This window comes from Carassius carassius, chromosome 16 (genome assembly GCF_963082965.1).
Source record: "Carassius carassius chromosome 16, fCarCar2.1, whole genome shotgun sequence".
NCBI classification, from domain to species: Eukaryota; Metazoa; Chordata; class Actinopteri; order Cypriniformes; family Cyprinidae; genus Carassius; species Carassius carassius.
Window position 1 is genome coordinate 19982901 of NC_081770.1, and position 19275 is coordinate 20002175.

At 38.4% G+C, this 19275-nt stretch overlaps 3 protein-coding genes across 3 annotated transcripts in view; 2 read left to right on the top strand and 1 right to left on the bottom strand.

The window, feature by feature from the left end:
* Positions 1–4831, top strand: part of yjefn3 (YjeF N-terminal domain containing 3) — a 35182-nt gene extending 30351 nt beyond the window's left edge. The window contains exons 4-6 of the mRNA XM_059569470.1: positions 811–924; positions 1042–1192; positions 2879–4831. Of these exons, the coding sequence (XP_059425453.1) occupies positions 811–924; positions 1042–1192; positions 2879–3075 (462 nt within the window). The 3' untranslated portion in view covers positions 3076–4831. The remainder of the gene's footprint in view (positions 1–810; positions 925–1041; positions 1193–2878) is intronic.
* The window catches only part of si:ch211-212d10.2 (uncharacterized protein LOC557710 homolog), a 28368-nt gene that overhangs the window by 4511 nt on the left and 4582 nt on the right, over positions 1–19275 (bottom strand). The gene's annotated exons all lie outside the window — the stretch shown is intronic.
* cilp2 (cartilage intermediate layer protein 2) lies at positions 5574–18175 on the top strand. Its single transcript, XM_059569467.1, has 10 exons — positions 5574–6238; positions 11412–11507; positions 12041–12310; positions 12423–12605; positions 13289–13441; positions 13521–13838; positions 13928–14036; positions 14130–14287; positions 15421–17834; positions 17917–18175. The coding sequence occupies exons 1-9, from the start codon at positions 6175–6177 to the stop codon at positions 17820–17822; spliced, it is 3753 nt and encodes a 1250-aa protein (XP_059425450.1). The 5' UTR covers positions 5574–6174; the 3' UTR covers positions 17823–17834; positions 17917–18175.

The following is a 19275-nucleotide window of genomic DNA, read 5'->3' on the forward strand; positions in this document are numbered from 1 at the left end:
TTATTCTTTGTGGCAAAGGGCTATTTGCTTATCGGCTAACTGACAAAATGTTAGATGTGATATATAACTATGCCTAACTGTTAGGGAATATACTCGTCATTTGGCATTCAAATTCAGCTTACAACATTTCCAATTCCTGATTTTAGTTGTAAAAAAAAAACAAGAAGAAAAAATGATCCACCATTTTCTTCTGTGATGCTAGATTTATGGCGCATCAGTATTCGTCTAATAAACGTACGCTCTGTTAAAGTTATCCTTCTTTTCGTTCTGATGGAGTGAAGTTTGGCCAGTCCAGATTTGGCCAGTTTACAATATGAGATTCTTAGAATGAATAAAAAACTCGGAGTGAAAAAAACGAACAATAGAGGGTCATCACATGATGGCAGCTGTTTTATACATTCCCACCGTACATCTGCATGGATTCTTGTGTCCGTACCAACATTGTGTAAGAAATACATTAAGTTTAACTGCAGGATTGTAATGAACTTACCCGGCAACTTATCCAGACTGTATGGACTTTATCCTGCATCCCGAGCAAATGAAGTGTACAAAACCATACATTTTAGTCCACATTAATCACTTCTAACATTCTTCTGAAATGAAATTATGAGGTAATTATGTTTTGTGATTTATGAACTCAAAAATCCCCCTGCAGATCCACGGGGGGACAAAATATTACTTTAAAAAACAGAAATCTAATCATTAACTGTCTGGTTCATGAGTGGCAATAATGTAACACATTTTCATATCTGTTTTTCACAAATAAAGGACATATTTAATAATCATCTTCATCATCTCTCTTTAATGTAGGAATATGAGCCCACCATTTTCTATCCCAAACGTTCTCCTCAGAGTTTGCACCAAGACTTTACCGTTCAGTGCGAGAAAATGGACATCCCTTTCCTGTCCTATCTTCCAACAGAGGTAGGTGTCAATCTTGAACAATGAAGCTCAGCCCATCGGGAGAGAGATGTCAATGTGATGTTCACTCTTCTGGACATCTGTCAGTCTTAATCTAATCCTGTCTGACCCCACGACCAGGTCCAGCTGTTAAATGATGCCTACAATATGGTGATCGACGCCATCCTGGGACCAGAAACCGACCACAAGGAGGTCAAAGAGCCCTATGCTGGGATGTTGGTGACTCTCAAACAGGTCAAAATACCCATCGTTAGTGTGGACGTGCCCTCAGGTATTTGCTCATTAAACACATTTTTGTGTTTTTGCCCGTGGCATTCTTTAGTGTGCAGTACCACAATGAAAACATTCAGTAAATACAGTAGCTACTTGCTAGAAAAAGAAAAGGTTTCATGAAAAAGGTCTCAATCTGTTCAGAGGAAGGTTTTGGTTATTTTTGCCAAGACATAAAAGCATTAGCTTTAGCATTCTTTGCTAACACACACATCGAAACAAATCCGAAGTGCCTGTTTTTACACACTGAACATCATTTGTGTAATTCTTCACAGCTAAGCATGCGCAATGTAAAGTCGGATTGGCTACATATGTTTGCATACAACAAAATTTTAATTTGCATGATTATGCACTAAATGTTGTTGTTCAAGTGTTGGGAAAACTTATTTAGTTTGGTCATGGTAGTGGCATATAAATTACTTTGGCTTTAACATTAGCTAGTAGCTATTAGCTGCATTCGCTGATAGCTGCTAGATCATAAATACTAGATGGCAAATCACATACTAGATAAAACGAGACATTTGTACAGGTGTGTAAAATAGTCAAAATATCGGGGAGAAATTGATTGCTAACAAGTTCAAGACTTATAGCTACTAGCTACCCATGTTAATAGCTACTTCCTACTTAATTACGTAGAATAAGTCAAACTGAACACTAGAAAAACTTGAAAAAAATAATAGATTGCATGAAAAATAGTCATCATATTGTTAAGAAATGGATTACTAACACATTCAAAACTAATGGCTACTAGCTACTTAATTACATAGAATAAGTAAACCGAATACTAGATAAACATTTAAAAAAATAAAAGGTTGTTGAGATTTTTTTTGTAAGCATGCAAAATAGATGTCATACTGTATTATTAAGACATGGATTAAGCCTACTTACAAGTTCAAGATTAATAGCTACTTAATTACGTAGAATAAGTCAAACTGAATACTAGAAAAACTTTGAAAAATAAAAGATTGTCGATACATTTTTGTAAGTATGCAAAATAGTCGTCATACTGTTGAGAAATGGATTACTGACACGTTTAATTGCTAGCTACCTACTTAATTACGTAGAATTAGTTAAACTGAATACTAGAAAAAATTTAAAAAACAAAAGTGTTGATACATTTTTATATGTAAAATGGTCGTCATATTGTTGAGAAATGGATTACTGACACGTTCTAAACTTAATAGCTACTAGCTATTTAATTGTGTAGAATAAGTAAACTGAATACTAGATAAACTTAAAAAAAAAAAGTGTTGATACATTTTTGTAAGCATGCAAAATAGTTGGGATATTATTGAAAAATGGGTTACTAATGCCTCAAAGGAGTTTCAACTGATGAAATCTGATTTATGCAGCCAACTTTTCTGATAAATGAGCTGACCAGAGACCTTAATGTGCAAATGTGTTGCACTGGACCTGAAGTGTTTGCGAAACAGTCAAATGATCAAACTGAAGAAAACTCACAGCCGTTACGTCATCGGGAGACCATATTTGAAAACTGCATCTAATGGCTGACACGCTGTAATTTTTGTGCTCTCTTTCCACATGACAGTAGTGTGATGAATGATCTCTATGAGCCAGTTTTCCACATCATATCTGGAAGAATATAGAAACATTGCTATATTTCAGTTTATAACCAGTGGCTTGTGATGGTGAGAAAGGATTCACTCTTTCTATCTCTTTCCTAAAGGTTGGGATGTTGACGAACCAGCAAAAGATGGGATAAATCCAGAAGTTCTCATTTCTCTGACAGCTCCCAAAAAGTGCGCAACAGGGTTCTCGGGAAAGCATTTTCTGGCGGGACGATTCCTGCCCTATGACATTCAGAAAAAATATGAACTTAATCTGCCAGAATTCCCCGGCACGGAATGTGTTATAGAACTGTAGCCATTTATGCAGACTTGTATTTTGAATAACAAGGATGTTTTTCCCCTTTTTGTATTTTCTAGATTGTTCTGTGGCATTCAGTTACTGACAAATATGACTAGATACTTTGGATAGTTAAGGTGAGTTTTCTGTGGAAGCTTGTTTCTGTTACAGAATGACTTTGAAATTCTGAGTATATATCTCACAGTCCGGCTGTATAAACTCGGAATTCTGAGAAAAGAAAAAACGAAAAATGATTTCTCACACTTTAGAGTTTACATCACGCGATTCTGATTCTGATTTTTGTGTGTGTGTGTGTGTGTGTGTGTGTTACGGAATTAAAAAATACTCAATTTGTGTCTTTTTATCTCATAAATCTGAGCTTTTTTTCCACACAATTACGAATTGTGACTTTTCTCAGAATCATTCGTTTTACGAGTTATAACCTCACAATTCTGTTTTTATATCTCGCAATTCTCACTTTTTTTCTCACAATTACAAGAAACTCGTAATCGCCTTTAAATTTTTTCTTTAAATTAATCTTGTGGCAGAAACAAGCAATGAGTCCTAAGGAGTCTTTTTAATGTCAGATATATTCAAAGTGCATTACCCTGATAGTGCCTCCAGTCTAATGTGCACCACACCTACAAACCCAACGCATCTCTGCTGGAATTTTACTCCAATTAAATTTATTTATCTGTACTTTATTGGAAAGGTTGTGTAGTATAATAATAATCCCAGGATGGCAAACGTGTGTAAATCCTTTTGTTTTTACTATACATTGCTCAATGTACATGTGTTTTCTTAGTTGAATGAATGAATAAATTAAGGTATTGTAAAAACCAAGTTTATTCATTTAGATGCCAAAGTCGGGTGTTTAAAGAAACGTGGGATGTTGAAAACCCACGGATGTTATTATTTAGCCAAACCTTGGAAAATGTGCTCCATTAGCCAATATTTGGGAACAAGAGGTAGCAACGATATTCTTTAGACCATTAAGTATATTATTTCTTCCCAGAGATTTATTCAAAAGTCAGGAAAAGGCGTGGGTGATATAAAGGAATGTCTCTGTCTAAAGCAACAACAGTTACAGTATGTGGACAGGAATACCGAAGCAGCGTAATGATTCATCACTAACACATTATAGGCCATTTTAGGACATTGTGAAAACTCAGATATAATCATCAAAAGGTGGACATGAACTCATCCGGAGATCATATTTCTTAGTCTGCCAATAAACATTTGACATTTCTGTCCACCTCATAGAAGGCCAAAAAGTATGTTTATTGTCTTTAAACACGCATAGAGAGCTCCACAAAGGTAACGGGCAAAAGAAGCCATATGCACTCAATATGGTGACAAAGGAAAATATGAAAATCTGTTTAGACTGCAAACGAATTGGGGGAAATATGTGCTTTTCTTGGCTGTTTATTCTGTTTTGATACCGCAATTCCCTGTAATCTTCGATCTTTCTGACTTCTGATCCTGATTTTTTTTGTCAGACCCATTTAGTGAAATATTTTCTGTGCTTCAAAAAAGGCTTTCAAAACAGCTGTGCAAAAATGACTCGAAATGTTGGACGACACCATGGACTGGCGAGGGAACGCATCTCCCCGTCATGGATGTGCTGGTCGTGCATGATCCTAGACAGTGGAACAGGACTGTACATGTAGCATTCATGGGAATATTTACAAATGGTTAAACACAGTTTGCTCATGAACCATGAGTTAGACTTCAACGTTTGGACTTAACAATAAACGTCTGGTGTGGCACTCTGGTTTGAAACCTATATTTCTCTACTTCATCAAACAGTTGAAAATGACATTAAAATGGGATGCACAATATCCATACCATATCTGGAATTCTCAAGAATTAAAAAAAATATTAATTGTTTCATTATGCATATTAATTTCCTCCTGATTTTACAATTAGATTATCTTTACTGTAATATGACACCCAAAAATAAAAATGTACTGGTGTGGTACATTTGGTGTGGATTACTTGTGGATTAGTGGGATAAATTTCTTTCTGACGGCACCCATTCACTGCAGAGGATCTATTGGTGAGCAAGTGTTGTAATGCTAAATTTATCCAAATATTTTCAAATATTTATGAAATAAACTCATCTATATGGATGGCCAGAAGGTGAGTAAACTTTCCTTTTAGGATAAACTATTCCTTTAAAGAAAAAAATATGACACACTTCACCTTCAAGCAATGTGAAATAGTTATTATGGATCAGTTTCTGTGACAGTTATACATTTGAAACCTTTTGGCTGTTTACAACTCCCTTTGTATGCAACAGGTGCGTCACATTACAGTCTTTTTACTGTCTGTTGAGTCACTGAATGTCGGACAAACATTCCTGCAATGCATGTGAGTAAAATAAGAAAAATCAGTAACACTTTATTTTAGGGTCTCTTAACTAGTTGCTTATTACCATGCATATTACTAGAATATTAACCATTTATTAGTACTACTTAAGCTCATATTAATGCCTTATTCTACACGACTTTATTCTACATCCCTAATCCTTCCCAATACCTAAACTTAACATCTACCTTACCAACTATTAATAAGCAGCAAATTAGGAATTTATTGAGAGAAAAGTCTTAGTTAATAGTGAATAAGTATTCCCTATTCTGAAGTGTTACTGAAAAATCCATTGTGAAATAAACAGATTTTTTACTATATTCATCTGCTGTCATTACATCAACATCTTCATTCATGGCTGAAATGAAGTAACTGGGCAGAACATAATAAAACACCAAGTGATCCAAAATATCTTGATTTAAAACACAAACATAACACTGTTCTGATGCAACATTCACCTTTCTTCTACATCTGTGTGTTCTTTTTCGTCTGTTGGAATGATATAAGAACACAGATGTTAGCGCATTAGCCAATGGCGAGCAGGAGGGGGCCGGTCTGGACCACTCTCCACTCCATCCTGTCTTTTAAAACTCTGGGAAGTTCACGAAACTATCAGACTCGATTTTGAAGGACGGGGGGGAAACAAATTCACTCAAGGCACTCAAGAACTTGACAAACTTTTTTTGGTGTGTGTCTTTAATTTATTTTTTTTGTTACCAACAGCTGCCCATCAGTGGCTGTGGCACTATGTGGGACTTCACAGTCGGGACGTTAGTGCTGTCTGCCGTCTTTGTAGTGTCTCTGGCACAAGGTAATGTAATTTAAATAATCTCATAACTGTCTTAATTAGAACATGTAAGGATGTTATTCATTATGTAACAGTTTGGAGCTGTCAGCACGTTAAGACTAAGGTGGAAAAAAAACAGTGAGAGCTTGTTTGTTTGTGAGAGCTTAATCAACTAACATGGATGGAGTGATGTTTAGTAAATCAGTTTTTTTTCATACTGAACTGCTTCTGTTTGTCTCACTGCTATTAATGGACACTCTGAAAGTAAAGTTTTTACTAATTATGTAAATTCAAAAAGATGAAGGTGATGAATGTGAATGTTAACTAACTGCTCCAGCTGTTATTTATTGCAGTAAACAAGTGCAGTACTAATAGTTGGGCATTAAAACAGAACAGTTATTTATGACATTTCCTTTCAAAAGTCTTATTCAGAATAGTGAGTGTGTCACAAAGCACCATTATATTTAAACGTAACGCAAACTATTTCTGATTCCTCCCAAAAGTCTTCATACTGGAAAAGTTAGTTAGCCTATGACTGTTAAGGAATTCATTATTTGAATGACTGACTGTCATGAATACTGGGAAACTGCCCACCAACCCAGACTGAAATTTGGAGCAGCACTGTTTTTATCCGCCTCTATTGCATTCACTGTCTCCGGCCCACCTCAGCCTCTCCACGGAATTTATTACCTTTTTCCCAACACGCGTAGACAGCAGGCATAGAAAATAGCGCCTGACATTGCTGACCTCTAAGTCAAGCCTTTTAAAAACCTTTAGGATGAAATTTTGGTTTTGAATAACCAGATGTCGCTCAGTCATCCGGTAATGAGCTGCAAGCTTGCACGTCCGTGCCAGCTTCATCCAGGGCACGCCAAAGCCATTTTCAACGCTCCAAAGTAAATATTGCCACTTTCTAATCTGCTCCATTCAAACAATTTATTCTCCAGATGTTTCGCTTTGCTCTGAAGTTCAGCTGCCCGGTACATCGAACTCTGATGCTTTGAAGTGAGTAAGAGGGTGGAAAGAGGGATCAAAGGTAATGTGCGATGTCTCAGTTTAGCTCTTTTTCCATGAGTGGCCGCTACCTGAGCGCTAACTGAATGTTTAAAAAAAAAACTAAATTCTGAATTGGACGCACTGATTTCAGGGAAATGGTTGTTTATACAAAATTAATAATAATAAATGTATCTATTTATTGAACATTAGAGTCCTTGGTCGTTGTGCTGTCGCCGCCATTTAATTTTTATCAAACGTAGAACCTGATTCTTGGTTACCGTGATTTCACTCCACTTTACACCCCTTATAGAGGTAAAGTCACGGCAGGAAAAAGTGAATTCATTAAAATATATAAACATATGTTTACTCCAGAAGCAATGCTTTGTAAGACTTGTTTTCAAAGGTGTCTTTAACACTAGTTCATTTACTTTAGTTTATAACAATCTATACAACATATTCAAGATTTAATTATTAAGAATATTTGACCTAGTTTTATATTGTTTGAAGAATTTTTAGGTATTCTGTTACAAGAAAACAAGTTTTAAAAAAGGACTAATTCGTGTCTTTTGAATTAGAAAACTACTCTTCTCCAGGGTATTAGAGTATTCAACATAAAAACTGACGCTTAAGATCAACTTTCTGGATGAAACGGTTCAAAGACAAGGAAAACCAATCCAGATAATTTTAAACACACACAAATCTGGCGGGGGCTTCATTATTATGCAGTGACAATGAAGCAGTTCAGTTTAGAATAATGGAGCACAGATGCATCCCAGTTCAGAGTCTATGGAACAGTCGTTGTCTCCTAATCTTCTTCTCAACCCAATCAGACAGAGCTCACCATCTTCCATTCGAGGACACCTCAGCCAGGACATGTGCCAGATGCACAAAACTACTTCCACATGTTTGCCGACGCAGGGTAAACACACAGATAAAACCACTTTGGAGCTCTCATTTGCATTCATTAAAACACGATGGGATGTGGAATGCAATTTCAAGACCACTTCCCGGGCACACTGCCGCCTTAAATGAAATGCCTCTGATTTCAAACAAATCCCTACTTGTTACCAACCTCATATACTGCAATAAAGCCATCACAGTCGCCCTAATACATACGAGTATGTGGGTTAGCACTATAGCGCTTTGTCAAAGGGATTACATAACATGCCAAAATGATTTACCTTTCCATTTTGGATAAACAAGGGAAGAACTTTCAGAAAGGTGAATGCCAGCTACATTTTGGCATGTTTTTGTGTCTAACCTTTTTATTTACAGACAGCACAGACCGAAAAATGATTCCTGTATAAGAAGCATGTGCGCTAACCACTCCGCTGCAGCTTTGACGTAGCTCTTTTATTAAAACTCAACCATCACATGTATTTTGATTTGCTTCTGGCTTTGGTAGCAATGCTCCAAAATGAACATTAAAAAGGGGGAATGTCTTATTAAAAGGCCACAGACTGTTTGCTTGAATGGATTAATTGTCTGAGGCTATTGGATTCTGTGCAGACTTTATGAGGTGACGCTAGAAGTCTAAAAGGGTAATGATACTGCACTTTATATTGTGGGGTAAAACCCCTGGCAATACGATAGGTACAAAATAATCACAGAATAGCTGTAACAAGTTTAAATTACCCTTTTGTTTGAGAGCCATCTCCCAAAATAAACTTGGCACGAGTGGTTTGTTATGGGAGGGCAGGGTGTCATTCTATGTTGGGATGACAATGATATATAGATAGGTGTGTATTTTTAGATGTTGTTAACTTATAGTTTCCACTTCAAAGTATATGCTTTTTTAACATATGATCCAAATAATGCCCTGTTACTGGGTGCAGATATTAGAAGGTTCCACTGAGGTCATAGACACACGGTTCTTCTATCTAGGAATAAAGCAGACTACAGTATGTGATCTGGTTATTGCTAATTATATAGGTGGTCTTAGTAGGTGTTATAAAGGTTTATTGCTCAAGATTTTATATAAAAAAAAAAAAAGTGATTTCAGTTATATTGTTCTCTGTGTTGTTGTCGTTATAGCTGTGGTAATATTGTTATAGTTACTGTCCTTGGTATGAATCTAGCTAGCTACCTGAATAATAAATATATGTCGCTAAAAACTAAAGTAAATTGTATCGCCCCCTTGAGTACGGAGGTTGTGTAATTTATGCATAGCCATTCTAGGCACGTGCCTATGCTCGCTAGTCCAGGGGTGCCCAAGCACAATGAAGAGATATCATTTTTTTGTTATACGATGGGTTATCAACAAGAGTTAAAGAACCAAAACACCAGAAGACATTAAGCAAATAAATAAAACAGACAAATGACAAACTATTTCAATGTTTTCCACCTTTTTTATGTACGAACATCATGATTTCTTTCTCCCGTTCTCTCTCAAAGATGCACACACAGTAAAGACATGCACTCGCACATGTGGAGACTCAAACAGAAACTTGTTGCCCTGCAATTTATCAGTAAAATAGTTCCACAGTGGAAAAGCTAAATGACATTTCTCAGTAGCGAGGTTCTTGAAGCAGTTCAACTTAAAGATTCACTATTAGAGATTCTGCTGCTGAACACTGCTGAGAGATGCACAGACGCAGGTATTCACACACTTAACCCTCTCTCTCTCTCTCTCTCTCTCTCTCTCTCTCTCTCTAATAACTATGTTAGACTGCATTAATAACTGCATTAGCCTGCATATCAGTGGTCCAAGTCTCTGTTATTTGCTCTAAAATTAAGTTTTGAAATTTTCAATGGAGGGTTTATGAGGTGCGCAAGAATTTAGTTCAACACACAGAAGTGGTCGTGTGCATTCGTGTTGTTTCATAGTCTTTCTGGCTTTATTCTTGGCACAGTAGTAATAAATTGCAAGTAAAATGCAAAGGTCTACACTTCAGGATCTTCAGATATAAATTCACATCTAACGGCTTTATTTTTGTTATCGAAAGGGGGAAATGGGAAAACATCATGACCAGGAAAAGCCCAGAGTCACCATGAACTATATGCTTTTTAGAAAAGTGAAACCGTGCCTCAGAAGGCCCGTCAAGATAAGTGAATAACTGGAATAATGACATCTCATATTCTGCGATTTATACTTTGGTAATGACACTCTTTCAGCTGAAACAGCATGGTAAATCAATGCAGTCTAGGAGAGGGATATACTGTAATAACAGTAATGGTGGCTTGGAATAAGTCCTGCAGAGCTTCTACGGTGACGGACACTTCTGCCGCAGATAAGCGCTTCAGTGTGTGAGCATCGAATGGTGCCAGTAACAATTCACTGTAAAGACACTGTGCCATTCTTGCTTTGAGGATGTTAGGCTTGGCTACATCTGTGGGACCCATCACATTTGGAAAAAAAAATAATGACATTGGTGAATGAATCCTTCAGTCTGTGTTTTCCTTATCACAGGCACACTATAAGCAAGTTCTGGAAAGTGGTTCAGGGATTCACCTTCTGCAGGCAGGACAGTTCGCACGAAACACCGGAGGCCCACTGTCCTCTGTCTGGGATGTGGGAGTGCATCTTCTGGTAATGTCTCATCTAGAAAGCATGAGACGCCATGTGTTTGTTCCCATTACTCTATCTTCTCCTTTGGGGCTCTAGCTAGTAAGTGTCTCCAGATTAGTTTGAGAATTGATGTTGGGGATCAGACCATCATGCGTGCTGTACTTCCATATGTGTGCAACATCTCCTGATGTGACCAGACGGAACGGAAACAGATACAGTGGAGAAATGGACCAAATGTGTCGTCCTCAGGCCAATCATGAGATCAGATATCAGGTGCTAACTCAAAACTGGTTGGACATGGTTCAGAAGGGCCGTAGACGCCAATGGATGCTAAGCCGATAAAAGTAGGGCACTTGGACTCTGGTGGCAGCAATGCACAAAAAAGTCAGTACTTAAATATTGAATGTCTTTTGCACACATTCCATTTACTGCAAAGTCAAGCAGGATTTTCCGATCACATTCACAGACATGTCTGCAACCTAAGGAACGTGCAAGGAATGAATTGTTCTGATCTATTACATTACAAATTATATTGCACTGTAATAGATCAAACAAATTTCATGTCCAACTTTTTAAGACCAAATTTAGTTAGTCCCTGAGGAGGTCAGTGTTTCTTCAAGATTTAGTTGCAGCCAACGTTTCATTGGTAGCACCTTTGTTGAGTGCGCTGTAATAAAGTTTGCATTCCCACAGGACCCATCTGGGACAGCTCACATCTTCAGAGGTTAAACAAAACCGACAGGAACAGAAAGCTGGCTTACAACAGCCTCGTGGAGCCAAAGACCACAGGTAGTTATGGATATTTTAACATGCTCTCTTTATGCAATCAGTTAATTTGTGGTGTCCTGCTTGTTCCAAACCGCATTGTGGGTCTCTGTGTTGCTAAAAAAAATGTGATGTAATGATTTCTGGAGTCATCTGTCTTCATTAAATGTGAGCTTTAATGATGAAGACATATAGCCACTGCAATGCTGAAACAATAAGACATTGACTCATGGACGTGTAAATGAGTTTACACATGTTCTTAATTAAAGCAAGTTGTCTCTTATACAATGTAGATGTCTTTGCCTTAAATAATGTAATTTAATTCATACCTCCTATGGGATTTCCCGACATAAAGCAACAAGCACTTTTGTGGGACACTTATTGTATTCTGTTAATGTGATGCAAAAAGCTGGAGTAATCTTTTGAAGTAAACCCAGCAAAATCAACAGAAATTTTGACGTAATCTGGAAACTCTTGTTCTTCATCTTTGGGTCACTGGCAAGAGCATTCTGTTCTTGTAAAACATCTTGCTCTGATCTTTGTTTCGTGCAACCCAGGTGTAACCGAGTGGACATCCTGGTTCAATATCGACCATCCAGGAGGAAACGGTGACTACGAGAGGTTAGAAGCCATCCGCTTCTACTACAGAGAAAGGGTCTGCTCACGACCTGTAGCCATCGAGGCCCGTACCACGGACTGGGTTGCAGCTGCGGACACGGGGGAGGTGGTCCATTCCAGTCTGGAAAAAGGCTTCTGGTGTATCAATAAGGAGCAGCCATTTGGTCGCATCTGTTCCAACTACCATGTGCGATTCCAGTGTCCACCAGGTACAATTAGTCAAGAGACAATCCATCAAAATACAGAAGTGTATTCCATATGGAGGTATATGCATTTTAACATATGAGTGTGTAAAAATCTTCTTTGTTTTGATTCTTCAAGTCCACTCGTACTGGACTGACTGGAGTGAATGGACGCCTTGCTCTGCCACTGCCTGTAACGATGTTGGCATCCAAGTCCGTCAGAGGAAATGCATGAGCACACAACCTCTTCCACTGCTTCTTTCGCCTGTTTGTGTGGGACCTCACATTGAACGCAGAGAGTGTTCAACCCCACCATGCGAAGGTAAATAAAGAACAAATATGAATTTGGAGACAATAATTACATTTTCACTAATATAAAGTGCATTTCCTAGACTTGACTGGCAGGATTCACTAGAGACTCTTATAAAAACACTTATATCAACCAAATATAGTTTGGTTTGGTTTAATCTAGATTAGCTAATCTCCAAATCTGGCCTAGATAGTGTAAACATGGTTTATCTTAGGATAGTTAAAACATTTTTACAGAGCAGTGAGGTGTCAAAAGCTCATTGTGTACCCTTTATATCAGATGCAGCCAAATACTTGTTTTGTCGCATTTCGGATTTACCCATATCATTTTGACACTCAAACTCAGAAATGAGGCCTATTTTCCACTCATGGTTCTCGAGAGCAATCACATCCTGCTGACATTTACATGACACATGTGGTGCCCAATTAGCTGGCTAAACCCAAACATGTTTCTGTGTGTACAGAGATTTGTTGTCTTTGATCATAAAATCAATGTAATCACACTGGCAAAGATGTCAGAATGCACTCACTGACATTTCAGTACACACACATATACAATATTTAAATAGTAAAATAACACAATTAAAGATTTTTTTCATTTGTAGGATGATCTTCACCTTTTTTTTATGGTTTCTGAAAACTTGCCACTATGATTGCTAATAAACCACTTATTTGCCCAAAATGTTGATTAAACAGCTGTGTGGAGCCAATGGGGTTTATGGAGTGCTTGCTCAGTGACCTGTAGGAAGGGCCGCAGAACAAGACGTAGGACATGTTACAGATCTTCTACTAAGATTCAGTGTACAGGACGACCTGTAGAGGTCCAAAAGTGTGGAAATCCATGTCCAGGTATTGTGCATTACAAAACACACATTTCTTTTCTACAATGAAATAAAATTAAAAAAAAAAAAACATTTTATTTTTACAGTGGCATGCAAACGTGTCTGTCCTGGGGGACGTCCCAGTAAGGACTGTAGCTACTGTATCTGTGATGGACAAATACTACATGGGGAGGTCTTCAGTGTTACAGGTGTCCCTGTGCCAAATGCAACAGTGGCTCTGGCTAGCCAAGCCAAGGTTGTCCGCGCCCACACTGATGCCAAGGGCCAGTTCAAGATTGATGGACTGTGCACCAGCCCACAGACCCGAGTGGTCATAGAAAAGGATAAATTTGCACCCGTCACTCTCCCTGTTTCCAACAATAGCACTGATGAACTCTGGGTACGGGCCATCTTACGATCCTCAGGTAAAAAGAATAAATTGGATATGGATGATCCCACATTAATAATTTCATGCACTGTTGCATTGTTAGTTTCTCTATTTTATGTCTTCAAGAAAAGCCGTATATTGAGAAGCACCCAGAAGACAAAGTGCGTTATGAGGGACAACGTGCAACCCTTTGCTGTAGAGCCACAGGATCGCCAAAACCTGATAAATATTACTGGTAAAAAGCAATGAAGTTTCTTTATAAGGTAGGTTGTCTAACAAATGGCGTTAATCTTATAGTTACATAAAAATGTATTTGTTTGATCCAAAGGTATCACAACGGAACCTTACTGAATCGCACAATATACAAGTATGATGAAGATCTGATTTTGCGGGACCTGAAACCAGAGCAGTCAGGGCAATATCACTGCAAAGCAACTAGTCTGACAGGCAGCATAAAGTCTACTTCAGCTGTCCTCACTGTTTTCGGTAAGTGCAAAACCATTTTACCAGTCAACAGTATTTTACCAGTATTTTGCAAATTGTCCCTAAAGAAGAAATATAACCCCAATAACTATTGTGGTCTCCAATGGAATATTAACGTCTATAATGTCTAGTGACATCTGCAGTGCAATATTTTATTATGTTTAAGTTGGTAGAAATTACCACTTTGTAAACAAGGAATGACTGGCAAGAAGTCGTGGTGGGCAGACTAAAATCCTTAAATCCTACCCTCTTTCCATATTAATGTGAAATCCAACCTTGTCAATAAATCCTTTTTTTTCATCTTCAGACAAGTATGCATTTCCACATTTGCACACATAATGATGCTTGTTATCCAAGATATAGATTGTCAGAAATAGTCTGCCGAAACTTGTGGTAAAGCAATCAGTCCTAGACTTTGTCTGAGGGATCTCTTTGCTTTTTAATCATTTTGGCATACAAAATGTGCTTTGCTGAATGAAACACTAACACCTGTCACAGCAGGGTCTTTAATGGAAGATGATTAATGTGTTTTGTATTCACTCTTGCATTTAAACAACAGCTACAGGAGAAAAGTTTTCCATAAATTAAATTTCATCAACCTCAAATAAGATTACATGGTTGCTCTCTCCAATAAGTGTCATTTTAAAGGAAACACAGCGCTCTTTTGAATAAATGAGCAGCATTTACCGTAGAGTGGTAATGTGACAATAATGACTGCAGTCATTAATATGGTGACACAATGAGACAATGAGAACCATCAGTTTTAAACAGAACCAATATTTTGGCAAGTCATCAGACTTCCTTTTCAGGCTTCCAAGTTCAGTGACCCAGTTTTATTTGTTCACAGTGATCTGATTAAATATATATTTCTAAATCCTTTTTACTTCAAAACAAGTATCTTCATAACAATATAAAAAGATAAATACAGAATTTTATATAGTTTTCTTTTTCTGTTTTTCAAGCATAAATCTATGAAAAGGAAGAAAAAAGCCATTGGGATAAAATAAATAAATCTTTATTCTGAAATTTATTTTTCTTCCCAAATAAATAGAATGTTTTACTGAAAATCAACATTATTTTTGCAATGTGTATAAAATGAAAATGTAGCACACTGATCTCACATTTTTATTTCACAGTTAAAGGAACACCAGCATGCAACTCAACACCTGACAATCACCTGATAAAATTGCCATTAGACTGCAAGCAGCCTGGAACAGACTCCAAGTTTTACAATGCAGGTCGCTGTCCACACAACAAATGCCCTGGATCGCTGGACTTTGACATGCGTTGCAGGGATGGATCTGGCTTCTGCTGTGGTGTCAAACAAATGAACGCTAGAAAGATCAACTGTGGCCGTTACACCCTGCCTATCAAAGTCGTTAGTGAGTGTGGCTGCCAGACTTGTGTGGAGCCCAAAATTCTTGTACGGGGAAGGGTGGTGTCAGCAGACAATGATGAACCCCTGCGCTTTGGACATATTTACATAGGGAAGGAACGGATCGGTACCACAGGATATCAGGGTGGGTTCACAATCCAGGTGTCTCCAGATACACAGCGTCTTGTTGTAAACTTTGTTGACCCTTCTCAGAAGTTCATTGATACAATCAAGGTTTTTATCTTTGACAAGAGAGGAGGTTCTGTCTATCATGATGTAAAAGTGATGAGGAAGCAGGAACCTGTTGATATAAACGCTGCAGAAAGCAATACCATTTACCTAGGTGAAATGAAAGATGAGGACCCTATTGGTCAACTGGTCATACCTCCAAATTCTTTCCATAAAAACACAGGGGAAGTATACGAAGGGACTGTTAAGGCCAGCGTCACGTTCCTTGACCCTCGCAATATTACTATGGCTGCTGCCGCTCCTGGCGATCTCAACTTTGTAGACAATGAAGGAGACATGCTACCTCTTAGGACATATGGAATGTTTTCAGTAGATTTCCGAGATGGAGCAAACCAGGAGGTTCTAGGAACTGGTGCTGTCCAGGTTCTCCTTGACACAGAGCATGTAAAAATGCAGGAGCACATCCCTGCTATGAAACTCTGGTCCCTCAATCCCGATACAGGCATTTGGGAGGAGGAGAGTAACTTTCAACCCACACAAACTACTATTGCTGGCGCCGGGAGGAACAAACGAGAGGAGCGCACCTTCCTGATAGGGAATATGGAAATCAGGGAGCGTAGGTTGTTCAATCTCGATGTACCTGAGAATCGCCGGTGCTATGTCAAAGTGAGGGCGTACATGAGCGACAAGTTCCTGCCCAACGAGCAACTAGAAGGAGTGGTAATAAACTTGATAAACCTCGAGCCTAAGCCTGGCTACTCATCAAATCCGAGGGCTTGGGGACGCTTTGATAGTGTGATAACAGGACCAAACGGTGCTTGTCTTCCAGCTTTCTGTGATGCTCAAAGGCCTGACGCATACACGGCTTACGTCACGGCTATAATGGGAGGTGAGGAACTGGAAGCAGCCCCCTCAATGCCAAAAATGAATCCAAACATTATTGGTGTGTCTCAGCCATACTTAGGGAAGTTAGATTACCAGCGCTCCGATCATGAGGATCCAGCACTTAAGAAAACAGCTTTTCGAATCAACTTATCCAAACCAAACCCTAACAATTTTGATGAAACAAACGGACCAATCTATCCTTATCAGAGTTTAATTGCATGTGAAAATGCACCTGTTGATGCCAACCACTTTCGTTTCTTCCGTGTCGAGAAAGATAAATATGAGTACAATGTAGTACCCTTTGAGGAGAGTGACCTCACGTCTTGGACTGGAGATTATCTTTCCTGGTGGCCAAATCCACAAGAGTTCAGGGCTTGCTACATCAAAGTTAAGATTCATGGAGCTACAGAAATCATGGTAAGGTCAAGAAACATGGGTGGCACTCATCCTCAGACAAGAGGTCAGATGTATGGCATTAGAGACATTCGTAGTACCCGTGACTTGCACCATCCTAATACCTCTGCTGCTTGTCTTGAGTTCAAGTGCAGCGGGATGCTCTTTGATCAAGGTATTGTAGATAGGTCACTAATTTCTGTCATTCCACAAGGGAACTGTCGTCGTTTAGGCATCAATGGTCTCCTGCAAGAGTATCTGATAAAGCATCCCCCTGTTCTTCAGAACAATGAATCTCATGCATTCAATATGTTAGCTCCTGTCGATCCACTTGGACACAATTATGGAATATACACTGTCACTGACCAGAATCCACGCGTTGCTAAAGAGATTGCCATTGGCCGCTGCTTTGATGGAACTTCTGATGGTTTTTCCAGGGAGATGAAGTCAGATTCTGGAGTGGCACTGACGTTCAGCTGCCCTAAAAGAACTGTGAATCGTGAGAGCTTATTCCAGCGCTTGCAAACAAATCCTGGCCTAACACTAACACAGATGGCACGGGAGATGAGGGAGTCACAGGGACTGCAAGTCAGAAGAGGGTCAACCCAAATGGTGGCCTACCCTTTTGGCCAACAGGGCAGGAACCAGAACAATAACAGAAGGAGACCAGCTACAAGGACACAACCAAGACAGTAGATCTTTCTTTAGGTGAGTTCTCAGAGTGCACTTTTAAAAAAATAATTTCAAGATATTGGTGAAAATCAAGTGTATGTTTTCCATCCTCATGCAGGTCTTTTGGGTTGAAGAGAGTGAAGAAAAAAGACTCAAAAAACCTGCTATGGAAATCCCAAACTTGGCCAGCCGGGTGATATTGGATGCTCTGTCCTAACGGAGCAAAATCCTCACCTGATTTATCCAAACACATTTAAACTCGTTCTACTTGTGTATGGAAAACTGTCCTCTCATACTTCCTCAAAGTTTACTTCATTGTTTAAGACATTTATTTTTAGTGATTAGGCCAAATAATCTACAAGACCCATACAGACTGATGTGATGAAACTTGCTTATGTGGAGCGTCCTAATTTTAATCTGTAATTATTCACTAATTTCTAATTGATCAGTATCTTCCATTGATGATAGGCTAAATAGGTGAGACAAGTCTGTATCGGTCAAGTGTGACAGCTGCTAATCCTTTCATCAACCACATATTCTACTCTGTTGGATGTAATGAACAAGACCCGAGGCAGCAAAGATGCTCGTTCTGTCTCATCTCCTTTTCCACATCGCCATTCCAGTTGTGATTTGGCCAACTATTGGTCTAACCAAAGCATGACAGACCCCTGCCAAGAATAGCATCCCTTAACAGAATGGATCGCCTAGGTAGACTAAACAAACCTGTGGTGAGACAAAGAATAATATAATGGCCCTAACTTCAAACACAAATTAATGCTTAATTTTTTTTAATGCCCTCTTCATTCTTTTGATCATATGGCTGGCCTAATCAAAATTTCTTTTGATATGAAATCCAAATAATACAGTCTCTCAGTGTATGATGTCTAGAGTAAACTGATTGTATTTAGTTTCTGTTTGTCTCCTAAAGTGCAATATTGTGTTCCAATAATGACTTGAGAGTCCTAACAAAAATGTCCTATGTTATGAGCCAATCAACCATAGGTCTGTTAAAATGTTGGGCTATTTCCTTAGTAATTGCATATCTTAATTTCAAATTACATAGCACCTGTTTTTTTAAAACATTTGAGTTTGCTAATCCAATTCAACCTCCTCTCATATAGCCAGCTGACAATGCAACATAAATGCAGTTGCAGAGTTTTAACTCCACCCTGAAGTAACACAAATCTAATTGTGTGATTTCAACAATTAATGGACCATAAAAAAACATGTGGACCTGCATAAGATGGACATTTGTATCTTTTGAAGTATATTTTGTAGTTAGCATTGCAAACAGGATTTCATTATGGTAATTCTGATTTGATTTGACTAATCCCTTATGCTTTCAGTACTCTGTATTGGTTGAAAGCAGAAAGTTAATTGAGTTGAGGGATTACAGTGTATGCTTTAATAGATAATGGTGCAAAAGTTTATTTTGTCTGTGTATCCAAAGATGTACAGCTGGCCCAATGCAGGTAGA

Bases quoted from the DNA above. Each gene is read 5' to 3' on its own strand.
- cilp2 (XM_059569467.1), top strand. From the start codon at position 6,175: ATGTGGGACTTCACAGTCGGGACGTTAGTGCTGTCTGCCGTCTTTGTA. The intron at 12,606-13,288 runs GTAAATAAAGAA...TTGATTAAACAG, and splicing joins TTCAACCCCACCATGCGAAG to CTGTGTGGAGCCAATGGGGT. The intron at 14,037-14,129 runs GTAAAAAGCAAT...TTTGATCCAAAG, and splicing joins AAACCTGATAAATATTACTG to GTATCACAACGGAACCTTAC.